General features: G+C 38.6%; 1 protein-coding gene across 1 annotated transcript; it reads right to left on the bottom strand.

Annotated features, from left to right (window-relative positions):
- Window positions 1-1,147: 1,147 nt before the first annotated feature.
- wdr95 (WD40 repeat domain 95) lies at window positions 1,148-19,709 on the bottom strand. Its single transcript, XM_026193230.1, has 28 exons — window positions 19,642-19,709; window positions 19,014-19,266; window positions 17,733-17,786; window positions 17,558-17,641; window positions 17,336-17,401; window positions 16,714-16,944; window positions 15,956-16,041; window positions 15,768-15,860; window positions 15,639-15,684; window positions 15,517-15,563; window positions 14,282-14,399; window positions 14,084-14,153; window positions 13,341-13,581; window positions 13,142-13,247; window positions 11,608-11,759; window positions 11,297-11,399; window positions 11,041-11,147; window positions 10,844-10,923; window positions 10,692-10,746; window positions 10,561-10,606; window positions 10,121-10,180; window positions 4,327-4,489; window positions 4,153-4,248; window positions 3,995-4,053; window positions 3,149-3,281; window positions 3,008-3,047; window positions 2,143-2,231; window positions 1,148-1,406 (listed from the first exon to the last, which is right to left on the bottom strand). The coding sequence occupies exons 1-28, from the start codon at window positions 19,707-19,709 to the stop codon at window positions 1,189-1,191; spliced, it is 2,964 nt and encodes a 987-aa protein (XP_026049015.1). The 3' UTR covers window positions 1,148-1,188.
- Between the last annotated feature and the right edge of the window lie 330 nt (window positions 19,710-20,039).

A 20,039-nucleotide genomic window follows, 5' to 3' on the forward strand; every position in this document is an offset into this window, starting at 1 on the left:
ACTCTGAGTAACTGATTCATGATGTAAGAGTAAAAACAGTGGAAGTGAAAACAGTAACGTTTTAGGTTGTACCTAAAAGTATGAGCTATGAGATGTTGTAAAGAGAAATGTCAGGTGATCATTCCCTGTTGCTTTGTCACTTCTCTCAGAAAAATACAGGAGTGTGTGGGATCTGTTCTTATGAATTTAGATACTAATTATAAAGTACAGAGATTTGAAAAATAATCATCCTTTGGGCAGCAGACCTTCTAAGAGGTTTGCTGTCTTAATATTCGACTAGGCTATAAAAATAAAATTTAGCATGTTTCTTTTTCTGTTTGTTCAACACAAAGGTATTTTTTGAAAAAATCAATAGCTAAATTAGTTTACTCAGTGACACGGAAGAAAATGTCATCTTAACAGTTTAAAGTCATGAGTGTCAAAATTCAGCAGTGTTCCTTCCTACTTTTCTTGCTTACTTTGCTTTATGTCAGCGATGAGATCAAAAGTGTTTCAAAATAGAAATGAGAGCAGAACTAATTTTTGTAACAGCAGGTGACCTAGCGTCCTCCTGAATATGAACAGCTTCACATCTTCCATAAATTTTATAAATCTCCTTTTGGGTGAACTCGTGCTGTCTTTGTTGGTCTAATGAACTTGGTTTGATTTTCCTGATGAGAGAGTCAACTGTATATGATTACATGAGGCCTAATTGTTTGATATTATTTCATTCTACTGTATTTTCCATGTTCTGTCTTTAAAAGTATTGGATGCTGCAATGACCCAGTTTCCCAATACTGGCCAATACAGTTTCATTTTTTTTTTCAGTTGACTCAGTTCATCAGTGCTGCTTATGATAGGATCAATAGAAGCGAGGGAGAGGTGAGGTGGTTCACTGGTGTGTGGTGGCGCCACAGCATCAAAGCATTTCAGAGCGGAGTGGTTCGATAGCTTGTTAGTATGCCTGACAATTTCATCGCAAAGTCTGAAATGCAAAAGAAGACACACTTGCTCTAAATTTAAATCTCCCACTTTTTTCAGCTTAGACTGAGTTAAGACTTGCATTGCATATGTACAGTAGTCTTTGCCATAAGAATAGTTATAACTCTGTAACACCCAGCCTTCTATTCCTTTCAGCAAAATTTGCATCTTTTTTCTTCTTCTTTTTGCAGGGGAAGTGAAAAAGGCGGATACTGTATCTTGCACAGCTCAGGTAAGTTTTTGTGAAATAATGCAGTTCACCTTTAGTTCCCCTCTATCCTCCTCAGTCATGTCGGGATTGATTGCATGAGATAGACCTGTTTTTACATTCAAAATTTCATGATCTGGCATACTCAGTGGATCAGTCAGAACCTCAAAGGGGACACCAGGATGAATCCAAGATGAAGAAATGTGAATGCTCCAGCTCTCAGCCTGCCCAAAGGTGCCTGTGGGGAGGGAACTAAATGATCAGTTTTGATATTTTACCAGTTTGCACAGCGTGGTGCTGAACACAAGTGACATGGCCAAAACTACGGCTTCTTAAAATGTCACAATGTCTGAATCCATTTAAAGTCATTTTTCTGCAGCGCTATCCAACTGGGCAGCAGACCTTCTAAGAGGTTTGCTGTCTTGTAAATAACAAAAAAAAGGGAAATTATTTTTTGAATTTTGCTTTCAGTTTTCTGTGCAATTCAGTCAGTGGATGAAACTTTATTAAAATGCATCTGGCTCAAAGTGGTGGCTCAAATTGAGTTTTAGAAGGATATTTATATGTCTCTGTGATGAAAACTTGATATCAAACACATTTTCCTAAGGACTCCAGCTTCAGAAGGCTCCCACTTTACTGTTTTCCAGCTGGTTTGTTTAAACATCCTCTTCTGGTTTGGAAAGAAGAAATTACAATTCTAGCCAAACTGTTACAGCTCTTCTGCTCCAGTTGCTGCCACACAAACCAGCACGAAACCAAACAGCAGGTACTGCTTGTTTAATTACTAGTTTAAATTATACCTAATGGGTATTTGAAGCTGAGAGAACATATACATAATACAGAAAGAATTGACCCCCGGCCCCTCCAGTTGGTCAGTAGAGCCATGTCTCTCACACTGAATTCATTAACATTAATGCTGTTTTGTTTAATAAAGTCTAGAACAGGAGGATTGACATGTGCAAAATGTCACCTACCTATGAATTCTCCTTGTGTACTCCAAAGACGCACCGTGTAGTCAGTGGATGAGGTAAGCACCACTTGATCATTGTCAACAATGTGCAGGCTGGAGCAGAATAAAGAGACATGAGATGAAATGGGAGAAGGCATTTCTGGAGGAACACACTAAATCATCTACCCTGTTGGTACGTAAGATGGCAGATGCATCGTGGGCAGCTTCTCACCTATACTGATTGTACGTTTAAGCCCTTCCCACATGCAGTCTCTTCTATACTTTGTTTATGTACTGCAGCAGCAGGAAGTTACCGGTAAGCTGTTTCTGTTGCTGCTGCTGCTGCAGCTGCTGCTGACACCTCAGACTGAGAATGAGTGGATTCACTAAGGATGTACCCATGAGGAATTTTAAGCATGCAACTAACTAAAAGTTAAACACACAAAGAGTCTAATTCAGTCAGGTCCACTATAGTCAAAAAAGGGATGGCATTTCCAACTGTAGTAATTTATATTTCATGGCATGGCTCTTTTCTGTGCCTTCCTACACTTTCAAATGGATACATATAAAGCCAGAGCTGGGGAGAGCAGCAGCAAGACCTCTGAGCAAAAAGAGCAGGCACCAGTGATAACACATATGACACTGATTAAGTCAGACACAGCATGAAAAGAGGAGCTGGCCTGGAGGTGGGTTGCAAAGCAGTTTGCAGATACACAGTAAAGCAGACTAAAACATCTTAAATACCATGTCCTATATGAAATGTGTGAATTGGATCCTAGAAGAGTGGTTCGTGTGGGCTGGCACTGATGTCAGCTGCCTGGCTTGAGACTGAGCTTGATTTTGTGACCCACCTGAATTAATGCTATGCTCTATTTCTGTATTTTACATACCCAGTAACTGTGTTGGTGTGGGCACGCCAAAAGGTTTCAGCTAAAGGAATAAAGGAAAAAAAGTGTCCTGATAAAGACAATATCTAAATTTCACCATTTGCCAAACAAAAGAAGAAATCAAAGAAAAAATAATATACTAACCTCTTAGTGATTTCTTCTCAGGGTCTAGCTTTTCCATGCTGTAGACATAGATGTAACCAATTCTGTCAGCCATGTACAGCAGAACATCCTTCTCTGCTTTGGCCAGTTTTGTTATCTTTTGTTGAAATTTGGACTGAAAAGTGCAGATGAAAATAAAAATTGGAATTTACTTAATACTTCTGTACAAATCGATCCCTGATTATTCAAATTCATTATTTGATAATGGATCTCTTCAGCTCAAATGAACAGAAGAAAAGGAACAAAATCAAACAATAACAGTTATCTCCCCCGTGGTGACCAAATGTTACCTTCCCCACCGAGGGACTTAATAGCCTACATTTCACTGAATAACGTTCCTCTTCAAATAATATAACATATACATAATAGAATAAAAGCTGTGTTGACTGTTAACAAAAAATTGCAAGTATGCGACCCATTGATGGTTGGTTAATAAACACAGGTGAAGCCAACAACTCTTTTGATTCGGAAGATTTTTTCAGGTCATTTGTGTTAATATTTTTGTGCTGCTTCTTGTGTTATTTGGGCTGACTTTAGCAGAATTGCTTAGGCACACATTGCATTTTATTTCAGCTTTGAGGAGGTTGGAGAACTGCTTGGATGTCCTCATGTTCACCCACCTCCCAAAGCAAGAGGCCCTGCTTTGCATTACTTAGCTGCAAGGAATGTACCTGGGAGTTTCTTAAAATCTAGAGCTAAGCAAAGAACATGCAGACTATATATTATCTTGATTTTTATTCAGCTGTTTTAACGATAAGAGAAAGAAAATAAGTATTCCTTGATTGCCAAAAGGGAAACAGGAAAACATTGCAGAGTAAAAGATCTTACAGCTTTGAAGCTGCTAACAAACTTTCCTCTGCCGAGCACATTCCAGAGATTTACACAGCCTTTAAGAAGAGAAAAATATATAATTAACATTATAATGGAGGACACTGTAAGGTTGCACAAGTGCAGTCTTGCTTATTAGACCTGTTTATAGCACTGACCTTCGGCCCCAGATGACAGGAGAGCTGTAGTTGAGGAAAGCTCTTTTAAATAGGAATCCTTCAGGAAAACTATGCTTGGAACACTCGTATCCAGACCTAATTGAGAGAGGGAAAATGTGAGGCAAATGCAGTGATTTGATCACATTAAATTTCACTTTGAAGCTCCAAAATCACCTTGAACATCTTGCTGTTCAGCTACAATGGGACTAACAAACCGACACTGTATACGTCCAGAATCCACGTTCCACACTATAATCTCGCCATCAGAGCTGCCAGTGGCCACAAAAGATGGGGGACACTGTGCCATACAAAGGATGTCATCCTTATGGCCATTTTTCTGTAGAGAGGCAAACTGTTAGTCTTGGTACAATTGCAAAAAGATTAATTTGTTAATCCTAAACCCAAAACTGCAGTTCAGTCTGAGTGATTCAGAGTAATTATCCATCTTTACACAAGGTAAAATGCATAGCTTATGGTTATATATATATATATATATATATATATATACAACTTCTTCAACAGGTTTGACCAGCCCACAACCCCCCCACCCTCACCTTCACTACAGAGTCCAATCCCCACTCTCCTACCTCCCTCGCTTCCCCCCTTCCTGACACCATGACACCCCCCTCCTCCAATCCCTCTCTCAGCAGCAAGACATCTCCCCCCCTCCCCTCTTCCCAAACATCTCCCAGTGTCACAGTGGATCAGGTCAGGAGACAACTGAGGAAGCTTCGCCCCAGAAAGGCAGCAGGCCCAGACAAGGTGTGTCCTAGGATGCTAAAGGCGTGTGCTGCTGAACTTGGGGAGCCGCTACAACGAGTCTTCAACCTCAGTCTGCGACTGGGGAGAGTGCCCGCCCTATGGAAGACATCCTGCATCGTCCCGGTCCCCAAAAAGAACCGGCCCAATGAGCTGAATGACTTCCGACCGGTGGCACTGACGTCACATCTTATGAAGACTCTAGAGCGGCTCTTCCTCAACCTCCTCCGACCACAGGTACAACATGCCCAGGACCCACTACAGTTTGCATACAAGGCGGGTGTCGGAGTGGAGGATGCCATCCTGTACCTCCTACACAGAGCCCACTCACACCTGGATGGGGGAAAAGGCACGGTCAGGATCCTGTTTCTTGACTTTTCCAGTGCCTTTAATACCATCCGGCCCTGTATGCTTCAAGAAAAACTGAACAGGATGGAGGTGGACCCCTGCCTGGTGGCTTGGATCTCCGACTACCTCACCGACAGACCACAGTACGTCAGGCTGAAGGACATCACGTCTGACACAGTGGTCAGCAGCACAGGAGCACCACAGGGAACTGTGCTGTCCCCTCTTCTCTTCACCCTGTACACCTCTGACTTCTGCTACAACTCTGAATTATGCCACATTCAGAAGTTTGCAGACGACACAGCCATCATGGGGTGTATCTGGGATGATCAGGAAGAGGAGTACAGAAGTCTGGTGAGGAACTTTGTCGCATGGAGTCACACAAACCACCTGCAACTCAACACCTCAAAGACTAAGGAACTGGTTGTGGACTTCGGGAGGTCTAGAGCAGGTCCACTGCCGGTTCAGATAGAGGGGGAGGAGGTGGAGGTGGTCAACAAGTACAAGTACCTCGGGCTGTGGGTGGACAATAAACTGGACTGGTCATGCAACACAGAGCACCTGTATAAAAAAGCCCAAAGCCGACTGTACTTCCTCAGGAGGCTGAGGTCTTTTAACATCTGCAGGAAGCTCCTGAGGATGTTTTACCAGTCGGTGGTTGCTGGAGTACTTTTCTATGCTGTGGTGTGCTGGGGGAGCAGCACAGCAAAGAAGGACTCATCCAGGCTGGAGAAACTGATCAGGAGGGCTAGCTCTGTGGTCGGCATGAAGCTGGACACTCTGGTGACAGTGGCAGAGAAAAGGACATTAGAGAAACTGATGGACATTATGAACAATGCTGGGCATCCTCTGCACACGGCCATAAACAATCAGAAGAGTCTGTTCAGTGACAGGTTGCTTCTCCCCAAGACAAGAACTAACAGACTTAAAAACTCCTTTGTCCCACACGCCATCAGACTGTTTAACTCCTCTCTGGAGGGGAGAGGGAGGGGAAACAGGAGGACAAAGGAGGGGGCAACAACTAAGCTGTAGTGCCTCTTCACCTCACTGTACAATACCTTGTGCAATACTTTTGTAAATAGTCAACAGTGCAATAGACTCAATACTTGAAATGTGCAATTCACTTGTATTTTTATTTTTATTCCTATTTATTCTATTTATCCCCTTCGTATATTTTATTTATATTGTCTCTGTATTTATATATATGTGTGTGTGTATAACTCTGTAACTTCTGTCGGTGCTGTGCTTTTTTAGAAAACGAATTTCCCAGAGGAACCCATAAATATCTAATCTAATATTTATGGGGGTGGGTGCGTGGGGGGTATTGTTAACATATATAACAAGTACTATATAAAAATTTAAAATATCATGTCACATTTCACCTCTGACACTTCATTTAAGGGCAATAGACTGAACGGAAGGTCAAAGTGATTGCAACACTATGTTCGATCAGTAAAACAATGTTCTATTTTTTTGGGATTGATAACATACACACACACACACACACACACACACACACACACACACACACACACACACACACACACACACACACAGACAGACAGACAGACAGACAGACAGACAGACAGACAGACGGATAGATAGATAGATAGATAGATAGATAGATAGATAGATAGATAGATAGATAGATAGATAGATAGATAGATAGATAGATAGATAGATAGATAGATAGATAGATAGATAGATAGATAGATATGGAACTATTAATGGGGATTATATACACATACACATATGTTATTTCATTGTATTTCATTATCTACATTACAGTAACGGCTTATAACTACTTAAATACATAACAATTTGAATACATGCACATGTTTCTGAATAAGTACTATTTCTTTTGGAAACCAACCTTTTTTCACTTGATTTTTTATTACTAAACACATTTACTAAACAATGAATCCTACACATGTACTATATACACTGATACAAATCATATACGGGACCTCTAAGAGCTAGCTTGATTAACTTATGTCATTTCTCAGTTCTTTCATATATTAAAAAAAGAAAGAAAAAAGGAAACAAATTACACAACTAGCTCAATTTGAACAATATATCAGTCTTCTCATTTAACTCTGCGTTATTGTGAATACTTTGTAAATATTGCCAAAACAATTCCTGAATCTTATCAGCTTAGAAATGATCAAGAAGTTTGTGCACCTCATGGAATACGTAAATGCCAGAAAGGTCAACTTCTGTTAAGCAATAATTTACAGGAAATGAAAAATCAAAGGATTAAAGAGCTGGGAGGAATCAGGATGGAGAATATTTTGAGTTATTTCAGGCCTAATATGAATGTCAAAGAGCTTTCACTGAAGTCTTGATTTTGCCTAAAATATTCAAGCCAAATATGTCACACATGGATTAGCAACTCATTTGATGTCAAACCCCTGAGCAAGCAGACAAGCCAAACATTAGTCCTGCTGCTGTACTTCACACACTGATACAAAGTGATTCATCTCGTTCTTCATGTGCCTATTTCTCACTGCACTCAACAGGAGGATTTTGCTTGGAGTGATGCTGCCAATGTGTAACTGTATACACCACTAACCGGGAAAAGCAGATGGCATTTTGAACTTGGATTATATTCCGTGCCAAAGTGAAATATTTAGCGGAACTAGGTCATGTTTTTAAAGTTTAATGAGATGCAACACAACACTGACCATCTGGAGGAACTGAAAAATTCACACTGAACTGGAGGCTCAGTGGGTAATGGGGAGGAGAGCAGTACATATAAAACAACCCATTGATCTTCCTCCTCCAGGCCATTAATGAAAAACAATTTCAAGAGAGCCCGCTGTAGATAATCAAAGGGGTCACTTTTCTTCTTGGCCACTGTAATGTAGCCTTTCTGCTCTGTTAATGGGCGTCTTTGAGGGTGAAAGGAACCATGAGGCATAATGAAAGAGATGGAAGGGCATGGGACTTGCTTCATCCAATGAATCATACGGCATTAATGAGAATCAGTTTTTCTCCTGCAGCTCATGTATGCAGAACTGTGTCCCGCTGTCAGAGATAACTCCACCAAATTAGTCAGGTGAGATCAGATGAAACAAAAACTGTAATTTATGAGCTGATATTTGAGGGGGTTGATTACGCAGCTTTGAGAGCACTAGTCACTTTCAAAAAAAATGGAAAGAAATCTGAGCACTTGGCAGTTTTACCTGGTAATGAAGTCAGGATTCGCTTGGTCTGCGGAGGCGATTAAATGTTTAGTGTCCAAAGCAGCATAATTTGTTGTCTCATCATATCCAAATATGATGGTCAATCAAAAGAGATTATGTTGAGCTTTCCTTTTGTGTCTTATAATAGAACAAAACATACTTCGGAATTTTATAACTACATATATGTCTCCAAATGCCATTATATAAGAACATAGAGTCCTTGTTTATTAATACACTAGAAGGTGGTAAAAGAACACATCTTTTCTGATTTTTCATTAAGAAAAGATTGCATTTTAGTGGTATTGCAATAACAAGTGTTTTTTCTTTAATAAAACTCTTGATATAATTTTATGTATACACAAAATAATAAGAAACCTTATAAGACACTGTAATATTGGTGTTCAAGGTCTGCATTCTGGACTAAATCAGTGAGAGAAACATCATTTCAGCAGAATCTCAGATTGTGTGGAACAGAGCGTGCCATGAAATACAAGTATAGGTGACAGGTTAGAGTTCAGCTGCACTGGAACTAAGACCCAAAGAAGTGATGTGAGGACGCTGATGTGTATGGAATAAAATTAGTAAAATGCCAGCATAATTAAGTATTGTCAGACATTTATGAGGACAATTTTATGAGAGGAGTAAAGGTGGAAAACTGAGGAGAGGAGAGTGAGGCGGGAAGGGATATTTCACTGCTTGAGTTTAAAATCTGTCTGCAGGCAATGCTACGCAGCAGGGCAGAGATCAGGGAAGCTTTGTTACCCATCTTTCCCTCTGAGCTTTTCAGCCAGTCAGCAAAAATTATTCTTTGGACTTTCATAAGACTATAGTATTCTTTATATGTCTGTATAATATGAACACAGGGGCAGTAGGGAAGCTTTATTTTCAGTGTTTGTAGGTGCAACAGTGACTGAGGCAAAGCATGGTCAGGACTGGCCCGGCAGCCCCTACTAAATAATGTACAAAGATGATTTGTTCTGTGACAGGAAGGATAAAATGCACCACGGTGGGTTGTGTAGCATTCTGATTACACAGACAAACCTAAGTAGGTACTGAAAAATCAGATGCAGGCTTCAGCTTGTCTAGAAATACAAGAGGTAGGTGTAGCTATTTTCTTTTCCTTAAATATAGCAATGCCACACTGTGTCAATTTTCCGCATTTAAAATTTCACACAAACGTATGACCAGCAAAATGCTGTGGTAGTCCAAGAATTTACACTGGCACATTATGAGAATGCATTGCAATTGTTGTATGAAAAGCATTTTAATGGTCAATGTGATTCAATGTTTTGTATACAACCAGGTTATAACAGTTATTATAAGATTATGTTCCATGCTATGATCATGTGCATTGATGTATAATCTCCAATGTATATTTAAAACAACACACTGACTTCACAATGATAATCTGACACAATAATAATAATCTGTGATTCAGCTAGATAGACTACAACTCTAGTTTTTTAATGTGTTCCACTAGACTCACTTTGCCCTTTTTTCAATTTAGTACAAAAGCCTGTGCTTTGGCTGACATCAGCTTCACCTAAAATACATGTCACAAAGGAACACAAGCTCACTCAGAGGGCACTAAACACTTTTTTAAAAATGTTTTTAACTTGAGCTTCTGTTGTTAGACTTGTTGTTGTCAAAAGAATATTTGTAGTAGTGTTCGTAATTACCAGATCATCCTGCCATGAAGCCTGTGGCCTCTGGACATGATGAAGATCCTCAGGTATGTCCTGACAAAGTACAGACGCTTAATCAGAAAAACAGGGAGGCATTTTGAATTTTTTATATTAGCAATACCTTTTTTTCCTTCATCTTTAAAACATCCTTTAAGGATAAAACATGTCATTAGACATGGGATTAAAAATGTGCATCATTTTTTCTCCTTCATTTGTCTGGTTTTATAAAACAATTTTAAGAAGGGCATATGTGATATGAACCGTCTTTATTTTCTATTTCAGAATGGAGGTTAGCTGGTAATAACAGTGTAAACAAATCCAAATAGGATGCAACATGATGGAAGGATGGAGGAAAGAAGAAATAATTGGATGGGGATTTCTGAAATACAACTGACAGATAATACCTTGAATTCGTTCATTTCTTTTGTACTCACTGGGTAAATGTCAATCTTCCGGTCCCTTCCCACTGACATCACATAGCTTCAAACATAAATTGCACAAGCTCAGCATGGATTCAAATTTATTCTAAGCCAAAAACACTTCCAAATATCACATCATTACTCACAAATTCCTGTGGACTTGGAGAAAGATGCAGTCACACACCTCACGACATTCACCATCTACAGGGAGAAAAAAAATTCAAAGTAACTTTTCAATGATCAGATAATTTAATGTTTCAAACTTTCTGAGAGAGAAAAAGAAAAAAGAAACCCATGCCTTTCTTTAATGTCTTCAGGCATAGACCATTGTTGAAGTTCCAGATCTTTAAAGATCCATCTCTTCCACCAGTGACGAGTCTGCAGACTCGAGAACATACGATGTGAGAATGGCATCTTATGGCAATGTAATATAAGTATGATAAGGTAGTGGCTTATTATATTATATAAAAGGTGACACTAAATATTGTATCATACCTTCTCCCTTTGGGATCAAATGTCAAACAAGTGATAGAAGACAGTTCGTGAGAGCCACCAAACTCAAAAAGTTGACACCCAGTGTCAAAATCCCAGACTCTCACAACCTAAAACCAGTAACAGCTCAGGTTTATTAAACACTTGATTTTCAGAATATCTAATATGATGGTGGTGTATGTGTTTTAACAGACACTGGAATCATTATTAATAGAATTCCTAAGGTGGTTAACATGTTGCAAAGCAGTAATTTACTCACAGATCCTTCAGTGCAGCTGACTACCTGACGAAACTCCTTACTGTAACCGCAGCACAAAACAGGCTCATTATGAGAAACAGTGAAGTGGCGGTGAAGCCGCTGCCTGACAGAAGAAAAAGATAAGAAGATGAATGAAATGACTAGAACGAGATTAGTATTAAGGAGACACAGTCATCTCTGCAAAAATAAATCTCCTATAAATCTCATGTTCATAATGAAAGTAGGATTTTAGTTTAAAATCAACAGCTGTATTGAACTTCAGAGCATATTGGATCCCCTCGCTAACTGAGCTCAAAGGCATGACATCCTACCTTAACTTCAGAGGGAGCATAGTCATACAGTCCGCTGCAATATACAGAGACTTCATTGCAGGGGAATATGCGCATGCAGAAATATCACCATGAATCCGGCTTGCTTTGGGGTCTGCTGTAAACAGGCAACACTGATCCTGAAGATGCCAAATCTGAAGTAAACAGATGAACAGCAGTGAAAGACCTCACACTGTTTACTGTTTATCCTTTTAATCACAGTATAAATTATGTCTTATGAGAGAATAAAGTATACTAGAGTTATACATTTATGTGAAAAATAAAGTAAAATATTTTTTACATCTTACATTTAAATACTATGAGTTCAATAGTTCGCAGATTCACTTTTAGTAGCAAAAACCTGAAGTAATCATTTTCTGTATTACTTGATCAGCTTCTCATATTGGTGTGTGAGAAATTGGTGTGCAGGAATTTTGGCCCACTCGCCATTGTGATACCCTGATTACTTTCTTTGTAGATTTGTTGATGTGTCTGGGATAACCGTCCTGCTGCATAATCCACTTTAAGCTTCAGCTGTGAGACAGATGGCCTCAAATTTGTCTCTAGAATACTTTGGTATACAGCAAAATGTATAGCTTACTCTATGACTGTAAGGAGCCCAGGTCTGGTGCAATACAAGCCTAAATCATCACCCCTCCACCACCATGCTCGACTGTTCACATGAGGTGTTTGTTCTAATATGCTGTGTTTGATATTTGCCAAACATAGCATCATTCACTGTGGCTAGAGAGCTCCACTTTGGTTTGGTGTGTACAAGGAACATTATTTCAGATGTCTTGTGATTTGTTAAAATGCAGCTTTGCAATCCTAAACCATGTTGCTGTTCTTTGTAGAAAGAAGAGGCTTTCTCCTAGCAACAAGAACGGTCCTTTTTTTTTTGTTGTTTTGGTTTTTTTAAAATAATTGTACCGTCGTGAACATTTCATATCCTAACTCTGACCTGTAGTTTCTGAGATATAGATTTAGGAGTTTTTCTACTTTCTCTGAGAATTGCATGGTCTGAAGTTGGGGTGAATTTGTCTACTCCTGGGAACATTGATCATTGTATTAACACACAATGATTGCTCCAAATCAGCAAACTCAATGATGATCGGTCAATCAAGTGTGCTTCATTAGCAGCCCAGGCCAACACTAACGGGGCACTTACTGTTTCACAGAACAGCATAGAAACTTTCTTTTTGACGTGACCGTATATACAGGCTTCTATCAGTATTATATTGTACCACTGAATCCTTATTATTATGGTTCATCTGTAATCATCTATCAAGTAATGTGATACAATTGAAACTCACTGTCAAATTTAAAATGTAGTGGACTAAAAAGAAAAGTATAAGTATCCCCACTGGAACATGGTGGCACTAAACTGGCAAACGTTAACCTTATATCAAGTTTTCTAATACTGTTGGAGAAATGCACATGGGCTTGATGACTGTACAACAATAAGAATCACAAATCATTTGTATAATTTGGAAAACATAAAATCACACGTAAAACATAAAAATGAGTCATCAGTCACTTTCACAGTGCAGTCTGTTGAGACAGAGAAGATTTGATTGTCTTCTGAGGAGATGCGGATGGAGATGATAGGAGCAGAGTGGCCTTTCAAAATACCAGTTGGTTTTCTAAAATTGAAATTGAATCAGGTGAAAAAATGATTGTTTTTTAAAAACATGATACTTCAAAGAACAAAATCCTAGTGACTCTAGGTCCCTTACCCAGAATAATGTGGATTCCACAGGCGTATAAGTTTATCCATGCCTCCAGTAATCAGCAATCTGTGCTTCTGACAGAGGTCAAAGGTCCTGACACCTTTGTAGATGCTAAAGACAGTCTGATCACACGATGCCCGGACCTGTGGTGTCCAACTCAGCTGGATCTTCTTGGATTTACCTTCATAACAGGTCTCTTTAATTTCACTCAGCTGTTGCTCAGCATCTGTTAAAGGCAGCAGGCAGCCTCAAGAAGGAAAAAACAAAATAAAACATAGACAATACACATTTTATTTAGGCTTTGTGTACAAGCATCAATCAAAACATTCCTTTTGCACCAACGGTAAGTCATTATCAGAATAAATGACCAAGTCTGCAAGTGGACATGCCCACATGCGGGGTGATCACGCACACAGACAGGTGGGAATAGATTGGTGAATTTGTGATAGATGAGTCATCATGAGTCATTTCTCACAGCTATCCATCCAGGCTACCTAATGTTCAAAACTGAGTTTAATTACTGAACACTGCAGAATACAAAGGAGTTGATTTTTTAAATCTATTTTTTAACGACCATCCTAAGGATGCGTGATTTTCAATTTGGTTCTCTCATTACAGACACTGTGTATGCATCCAAAACAGACAAGTAAATATGTACATCCAAGTAACAACAATAAATGTATGATTTTCTGGTATTGTACTGAACATATTATATAGGAAAGACGGAAATAGAGCTGAACAGAAATTACCTATAACAAGAGAAGAAGATTCTTCATTTGATGAGGAGACAACAACCTGAAGACTATGAAAATATTTATTCTAAATTGGGAAAGAAATGTTTCTGTTTTAGGACTTTCATTTCATAATATATGTCAAATATCACACCATGACCAAACCTCAATATATTTCTTTGTATGGAGCATAACCACAGAAAGGTAAAACGTCACCTGTGTCACCCAGTCATGATGAACCTTCCATCTAATAAAAGCCAGGTTTGGAGAAAGAACTGCATGGTTAATTGATATGTTAGGTATAGTTTCAGTCTTTGGCAGTTTATTCCATAACCTATAAAAAGAGATGTGGAGATGTTCAGTCATGCCTGAAAACCATCAGACATTCAGAGATGCAACTTCATGTAAGTTATGTATAATTAGGGGACACATAGAATCTGAGGTATAATTTTAAATCACATAAAAATAACCAGCAACATGAAGTTGCCAATTTGACTAATATTCTCTATTACATTCTTGTTTACAGATTATCATATTCTCGTTTACAGATTGTTGCTTTATAATTTGAATTAAATGACAGCAGTAGTAACACTACTAGTAAAATACACATGTTTTAATCCTCCGTGAAACAGTCTAAAAATAAACTCTCAAAAGTGTTAAAAAGTGAATCAAATCAAGGTAACTTACCTTTAAACTGCATGATAATTAAAATAAAACAAAATAAATTAATAAAAATCACTGAGTTAAAAACCAGCTGGCACCAAAAGTGACTGATGATAAAATTTCTTCACTTGGCTTTTATAAATATATAAACGTTGAAAATTAGACGGTGCTAGAGGAAGCAGTAAATTGGATTTACAGTGTATGTAGAGGATCCTCCACTGATGATCCATATTCCACAATCAGTGGAGGATGAAAAACTGACCTTAACTTTAAAATAAATAAAAAAAAAAGAGAGAAAAAGAAAATCTCAAGAAAGCAAATCATAATAGCCATCTTATAATAGCCTCAGTATTGCAGTTACCATGCAACTGAAGTGGTGTGGGAGTTATTGTAAAGTGGGTGATATTACTCAGTAGAGCATCCCAAACTTTTAATTGCTGTGTATTATGCAGAATCACCAAACACATTTTAAATATATCTTGTCTTCTGAGGTATTTCTTTTTAACTTGCAAATTCTTTTTGATCAAGCAAGATCACAATTTGGGAGAAAAACTAATACTGAAGTACTGACATATGATTGTCTATGAATGGTTAATGCCTCTCCCAGGCTTTTTTTGATCATCCAGTAGTGGAGAAAATCAGAGGTAATACTTAAATTTGAATAGCCAAAATGTTTTGCTTAAAGTCACAAAAATATGTCACAAAAATATCTTCAAATGCATTCATAATATATACAGAAACAAAACTTGAATTTAAGTGAGTGTAAGTATTTGAAAAAGCAACATTACCTGAAGGTATCTCCAGCAGAGGATATTAAAATAATAGTCACACATCCCTGAGAGACAAAGCAGTTAGATCTCTGCCAGATTTTTGTTTGATAATTCAATCAGCTTTTAATAACAAGACCTACTTCAGAGTCTCCATACAGAACACAGCATTTATCCTGGCCATTGTAGCTATGAGCAGAAAAACAAACACCGTGTAAAGAATTCATTTAGGTAATCATAAGACGATGCTAGCGTGAAGAATTGCTGCTCACCTGTAGTCCACTGTCAGGGGTATTGTTTCTAGTTCACTGATCTGACAATAAGGCTCCAGAGAGAAAAGGTTATAAAGCTGGAGCTCTCTGTCCCTGCACAATAGTAAAGATATCTACATAAACAAACGTAGCAGAGCCCAGGACCTGTAGTTAATGAGACTAAATTTTATTTCACCACTTCTCATTACCCTGTCGCGATCATCAGCTTGTTGTACTCGCTCATCAGAGCAAAGTCACTTGCCCATTTTGACTTTGTATTTGTTGGATCTTCATTCTGTGAAAATTAACAAATACATTAAAAACTCATATTTACAAAATTCAAGGTCACTCTGAAATGACAATTGACCTGCTGTTCTGAGTTTGCTGTTTGTTATGTTAGCTAAATAATATGAATATGCTACAATCACCGTTAGAACAATTTTAAAGGTTTAAATGCTTTTCAAAAAAATTTTTTTTATTTAAATGCCCTCGTCGCTGATGTGCTGCATATTCCAGTATCAGTAATTATTTCCACAGTGTCACAATACCTGCCTCTTTTAGGAATTTACTGGTCTTTTTAAAAATATATACACTGGCAAGCTGGTTTGAAAGAATGTTCAACAGGAACTATTTAACTCAAGGCTGAATGCAACAGACTTTAAAAAGTCCATCCATCCATTCGCTTCCACTTATCCTTTTCAGGGTCGCGGGGGGGCGCTGGAGCCTATCCCAGCTGTCATAGGGCGAGAGGCAGGGTACACCCTGGACAGGTCGCCAGTCTGTCGCAGGGCCAACACACAGGGACAGACAACCATTCGCACTCACATTCACTCGCACATTCACACCTAGTGGTAATTTGGATTATCCAATTAACCTATCCCCACAAGTTGACTTTAAAAAGTCATCAGGAAGTAATCATGGTGTTGACAGTAAGCATTCAGGTAAATGTGCACAAGCTGAAACATACAAACAGGTGTTTGGTCTTCTGGGGTTTAAGTTCAGGACTCCAGTGGCAAGCACACCCGTCTTCTCGCACTGTTACGATGGTGCCATCATGAGTAGACTGGATGTTGACGATAGGAATCCCGTGATTAAAGGAATTCATGGTGGCTGGCAGAATGAAGGCCACCTGGTTGTTGCGTCTTGCAGTTTCCTCCTGCCCTTTATACTGCTGCAGCATGTATGTGCAGAACTCACCCTGTATCACATTATGTTGTGTGTTAGAAAAGCCAGTGTTCTTCTGTATATTATTATTATTACAATTGTATCAGTTCTTTAAGGAATTATTTTTAGCCTTTTCTTTACTAACCTAAAATTTTGCAATTAAATTAAAGGTCATAATCCAATGTCCAGGGAAGATACATTACTATTACTGCACAAGGTGAATATATTAGTTTACAGTCAACCTAGGGCTAGGAACACTCTGATAATTATTAGTTATACTTGGTTCACAAATCCCCACTAGCCAAAGTAATTTTACTGCTGTCTAGCTTTTGTTTTTTTTTTAATTGCATAATCCTGGTGTTTACATACATGGGAAAGTGTTTTGAAGGGGTGTATGCTTCACAAAAAAACATAAATAATCTCACCCATGAAATCGTCCCTTTGCCTAAATAATCAATCTTCTTAAATAACCCTTGAATCTCCATGTAGGTCTGTGAAATTTAAAGAGTGGAAGAATGAACTGACACTTTTCTACGGTAAATTCTTCAGGCAATTACCTTAATTGTAGATAAAGGGAAATACAGACGAGGCAGATTTTAAAAAAATTCTGAGACAGAGATGCAAAAAGAGGTGTGATGCTATCTTACTGCATTAGGTAAATCCAAACACTTCTTCATCATAGGTCCAAATTTGGCCACATCAATGTATCTCAATCCACCTGATTCAAATTCCTTTGCAAGAAAAAAAATTTAAATCACATTTCAGAAATGAATAACCAGACAATACTTTTTTTTTTTAAAAACAGAAGAGATCACACAATACCTCAAATGCTAGTTTCAGTTTCTCAAGGGTCTCAAGTGATATTTTCTCATCAATCTTAATCAGAAGGAGGGAATTGTGAGTTATTATGCAAGGCAACCTGGATTATTAGAATAAATCAGCATGGTGAAAAATAAAACAAGTAATTAAGTGTAATTGGCAAATATGCTACTTCCATTTTTTTTCACTCCATTTAAGCAGTTCTTAAAATCTGAGTGCTAAAAATGCAATTTAAAAGTATTTTTTTTTTAATGTATATATTTATTTTACACTGAACCATTATCAGCACATATGATTAGGGCTCAACCTCAGAGTATAATTACTATCTGTAATGGTCACCACAGGCACCACCAGCAATGTCATGTCTCGAAGATGCTTCCACAAGGCCGGATGGCAGGCCATGCTCTCTGTGTTAATGGCCTATCCTCAGATTTTCCATGGTTTCCTAGCAACTGGTCCCTGATCCATGAAGCTCTTTGATCGATCATTAATAAATAACACGGATAAACAGCCTAATTCCTCAAGGATGAAACTAGGGTTGAGGTTTCCCCACGGTATCTCCTGAACTGGGGAGATAATTGTTTAATCAGTCAGAGTGATGGAAGGACTAAAAGTGTTCACATAACCTCGACTGCTTTGCAGATCCCTTTATAAGAGATGCATAACTTTGAACTCCTGAGCCTTTTCTGCCTAATCTGTTAAGGCGCACTGCTCATTACATTAGCTAGGAGTCTGACTGACATCTGCAACTGAAACCCACAAAGTTGAGCTGCTGCATTTGCACCAGCCTCCCACATAATTCTATCATTTTTGTCAGCTTGAAAGCTTGAATTTGAATCTACTGGGGACCTTTTAAGTAGTTGGCTCAGCCACAATGTTTGTTTTACTTTGGCCTGAAACATGGCCATCCTGGGCTCTGGGATAGATTGTCCTGCCCGATGTGCTGTCAGGGAGCAAGTAAATTGATCATCAACTTGATTTAAAATGGCATTTTTGGCATTAGCTCACATCCATGCTGCTACTGGTAGGATGTGCTTCAGCTGTAGTCAAGTTTAAAAGCTCTTCGAGATCTGTAACATGGTCTGTAAAGTCAAGTTCAGAACTGCAGCACTCTAGTGACATCTTCAGGCTAAATGTAGCAACTCTAGAAAAGAAAGCTCATGGGCAAGGGGTGAAAATATATAATGATGTTATCCCATCTGGACTTTGTTCTTGGAGAGATGGTTTGGTTAACATTTATTCACTCATTTCATTTCGCATTTAGCTTGATATTTAGATTTTTACCTTGAGGTTGTAAGTTGAATTGATGAGGTAATATTGCTGTCTCGTGATTTTCTCATTATCTCCGAGTGTGACAGAGTGCCTCCGTGTGCTCTGTTTGAGCAGCTCTTTCACCAACCAGTCAGGCTGTTCTTTTCCATCCTCGCTGTCAGTCAGTTGTCTTGGTACTGAAGAATCATCTGCTTTCTCATCCCGATATCCCAGCCCAGATGTGTTTCTTGTCCTCTCCTCTAAACCACTCAGTTCTGAGAGGATGCTGGAGGATTTGATATATGGGTAAGTAACGTTTAACCTTCAGTTATACAAGAAGGGACTTATTAGAGGAATCAAAATTCTCACATGTTTGAAAAAGAAACATTAGCGATGTTGCATATGATCTGTTTAATCCTAGGAATGTGATTATGATTCCCAGGTGACAGTGCTTCCTGCATTACAGGATAACTACTAAGTACTACCACAGATGGCAACACAAGCCCCATGACTACAGCAAACATTTTGTAACCAAGACTGAGAATAAAGCAAGGCTTCAACTTTTATCACTTGTCTAGACATTTAAACTCTGTTAGAGCTGACATTTAAAAGCAATGTGATTTCCAGTGGCGGCAGGGTAAACAATAACAGAGCAGATTACCTGTGTACATGTTGAGTCTCTAATCTTCCCGAAGCTGAAGAAGAGCGAACCTTTTTCCCCAAAGGCATTCTTTTTAATTCCTGTATCTTAAAGGTTGGTGTGATGTAAAAGGCACATTTTAGTGTTAAACATTTCTTCAAAGAGACCTCCAAACAGACGTTAATCAGTCAGATCTTACACTAGCTCACCTGATACTCACTTATGCATTACACCTGAACAGAGCAGGTGGCCCCGTGGTAACTAAGACACCAAAAGTGACAACTGAGACTACACAGCTTAAAACAAGACCCAGTGCTTGCAAAGAATCAGGGCTGTGACCATGTAAACATTGCAAATGGATAGAAATAAGCTATTGAGATATTGTTCTGTATTTTAAACTACTGTGCCACATTTTAACT

The sequence above is a fragment of the Astatotilapia calliptera genome, chromosome 14 (genome assembly GCF_900246225.1).
Source record: "Astatotilapia calliptera chromosome 14, fAstCal1.2, whole genome shotgun sequence".
In the NCBI taxonomy this organism is placed as follows: Eukaryota; Metazoa; Chordata; class Actinopteri; order Cichliformes; family Cichlidae; genus Astatotilapia; species Astatotilapia calliptera.

What these genes read in the sequence shown, in the direction of transcription:
- wdr95 (XM_026193230.1), bottom strand. Translation starts at nt 19,709, where the DNA reads ATGCCTTTGGGGAAAAAGGTTCGCTCTTCTTCAGCTTCGGGAAGATTA. An exon ending in ATTCAACTTACAACCTCAAG is followed by an intron (nt 17,787 to 19,013) that starts GTAAAAATCTAA and finishes CTTCTGATTAAG; the next exon opens with ATTGATGAGAAAATATCACT. An exon ending in TGGAATCCACATTATTCTGG is followed by an intron (nt 13,248 to 13,340) that starts GTAAGGGACCTA and finishes TTTCAATTTTAG; the next exon opens with AAAACCAACTGGTATTTTGA.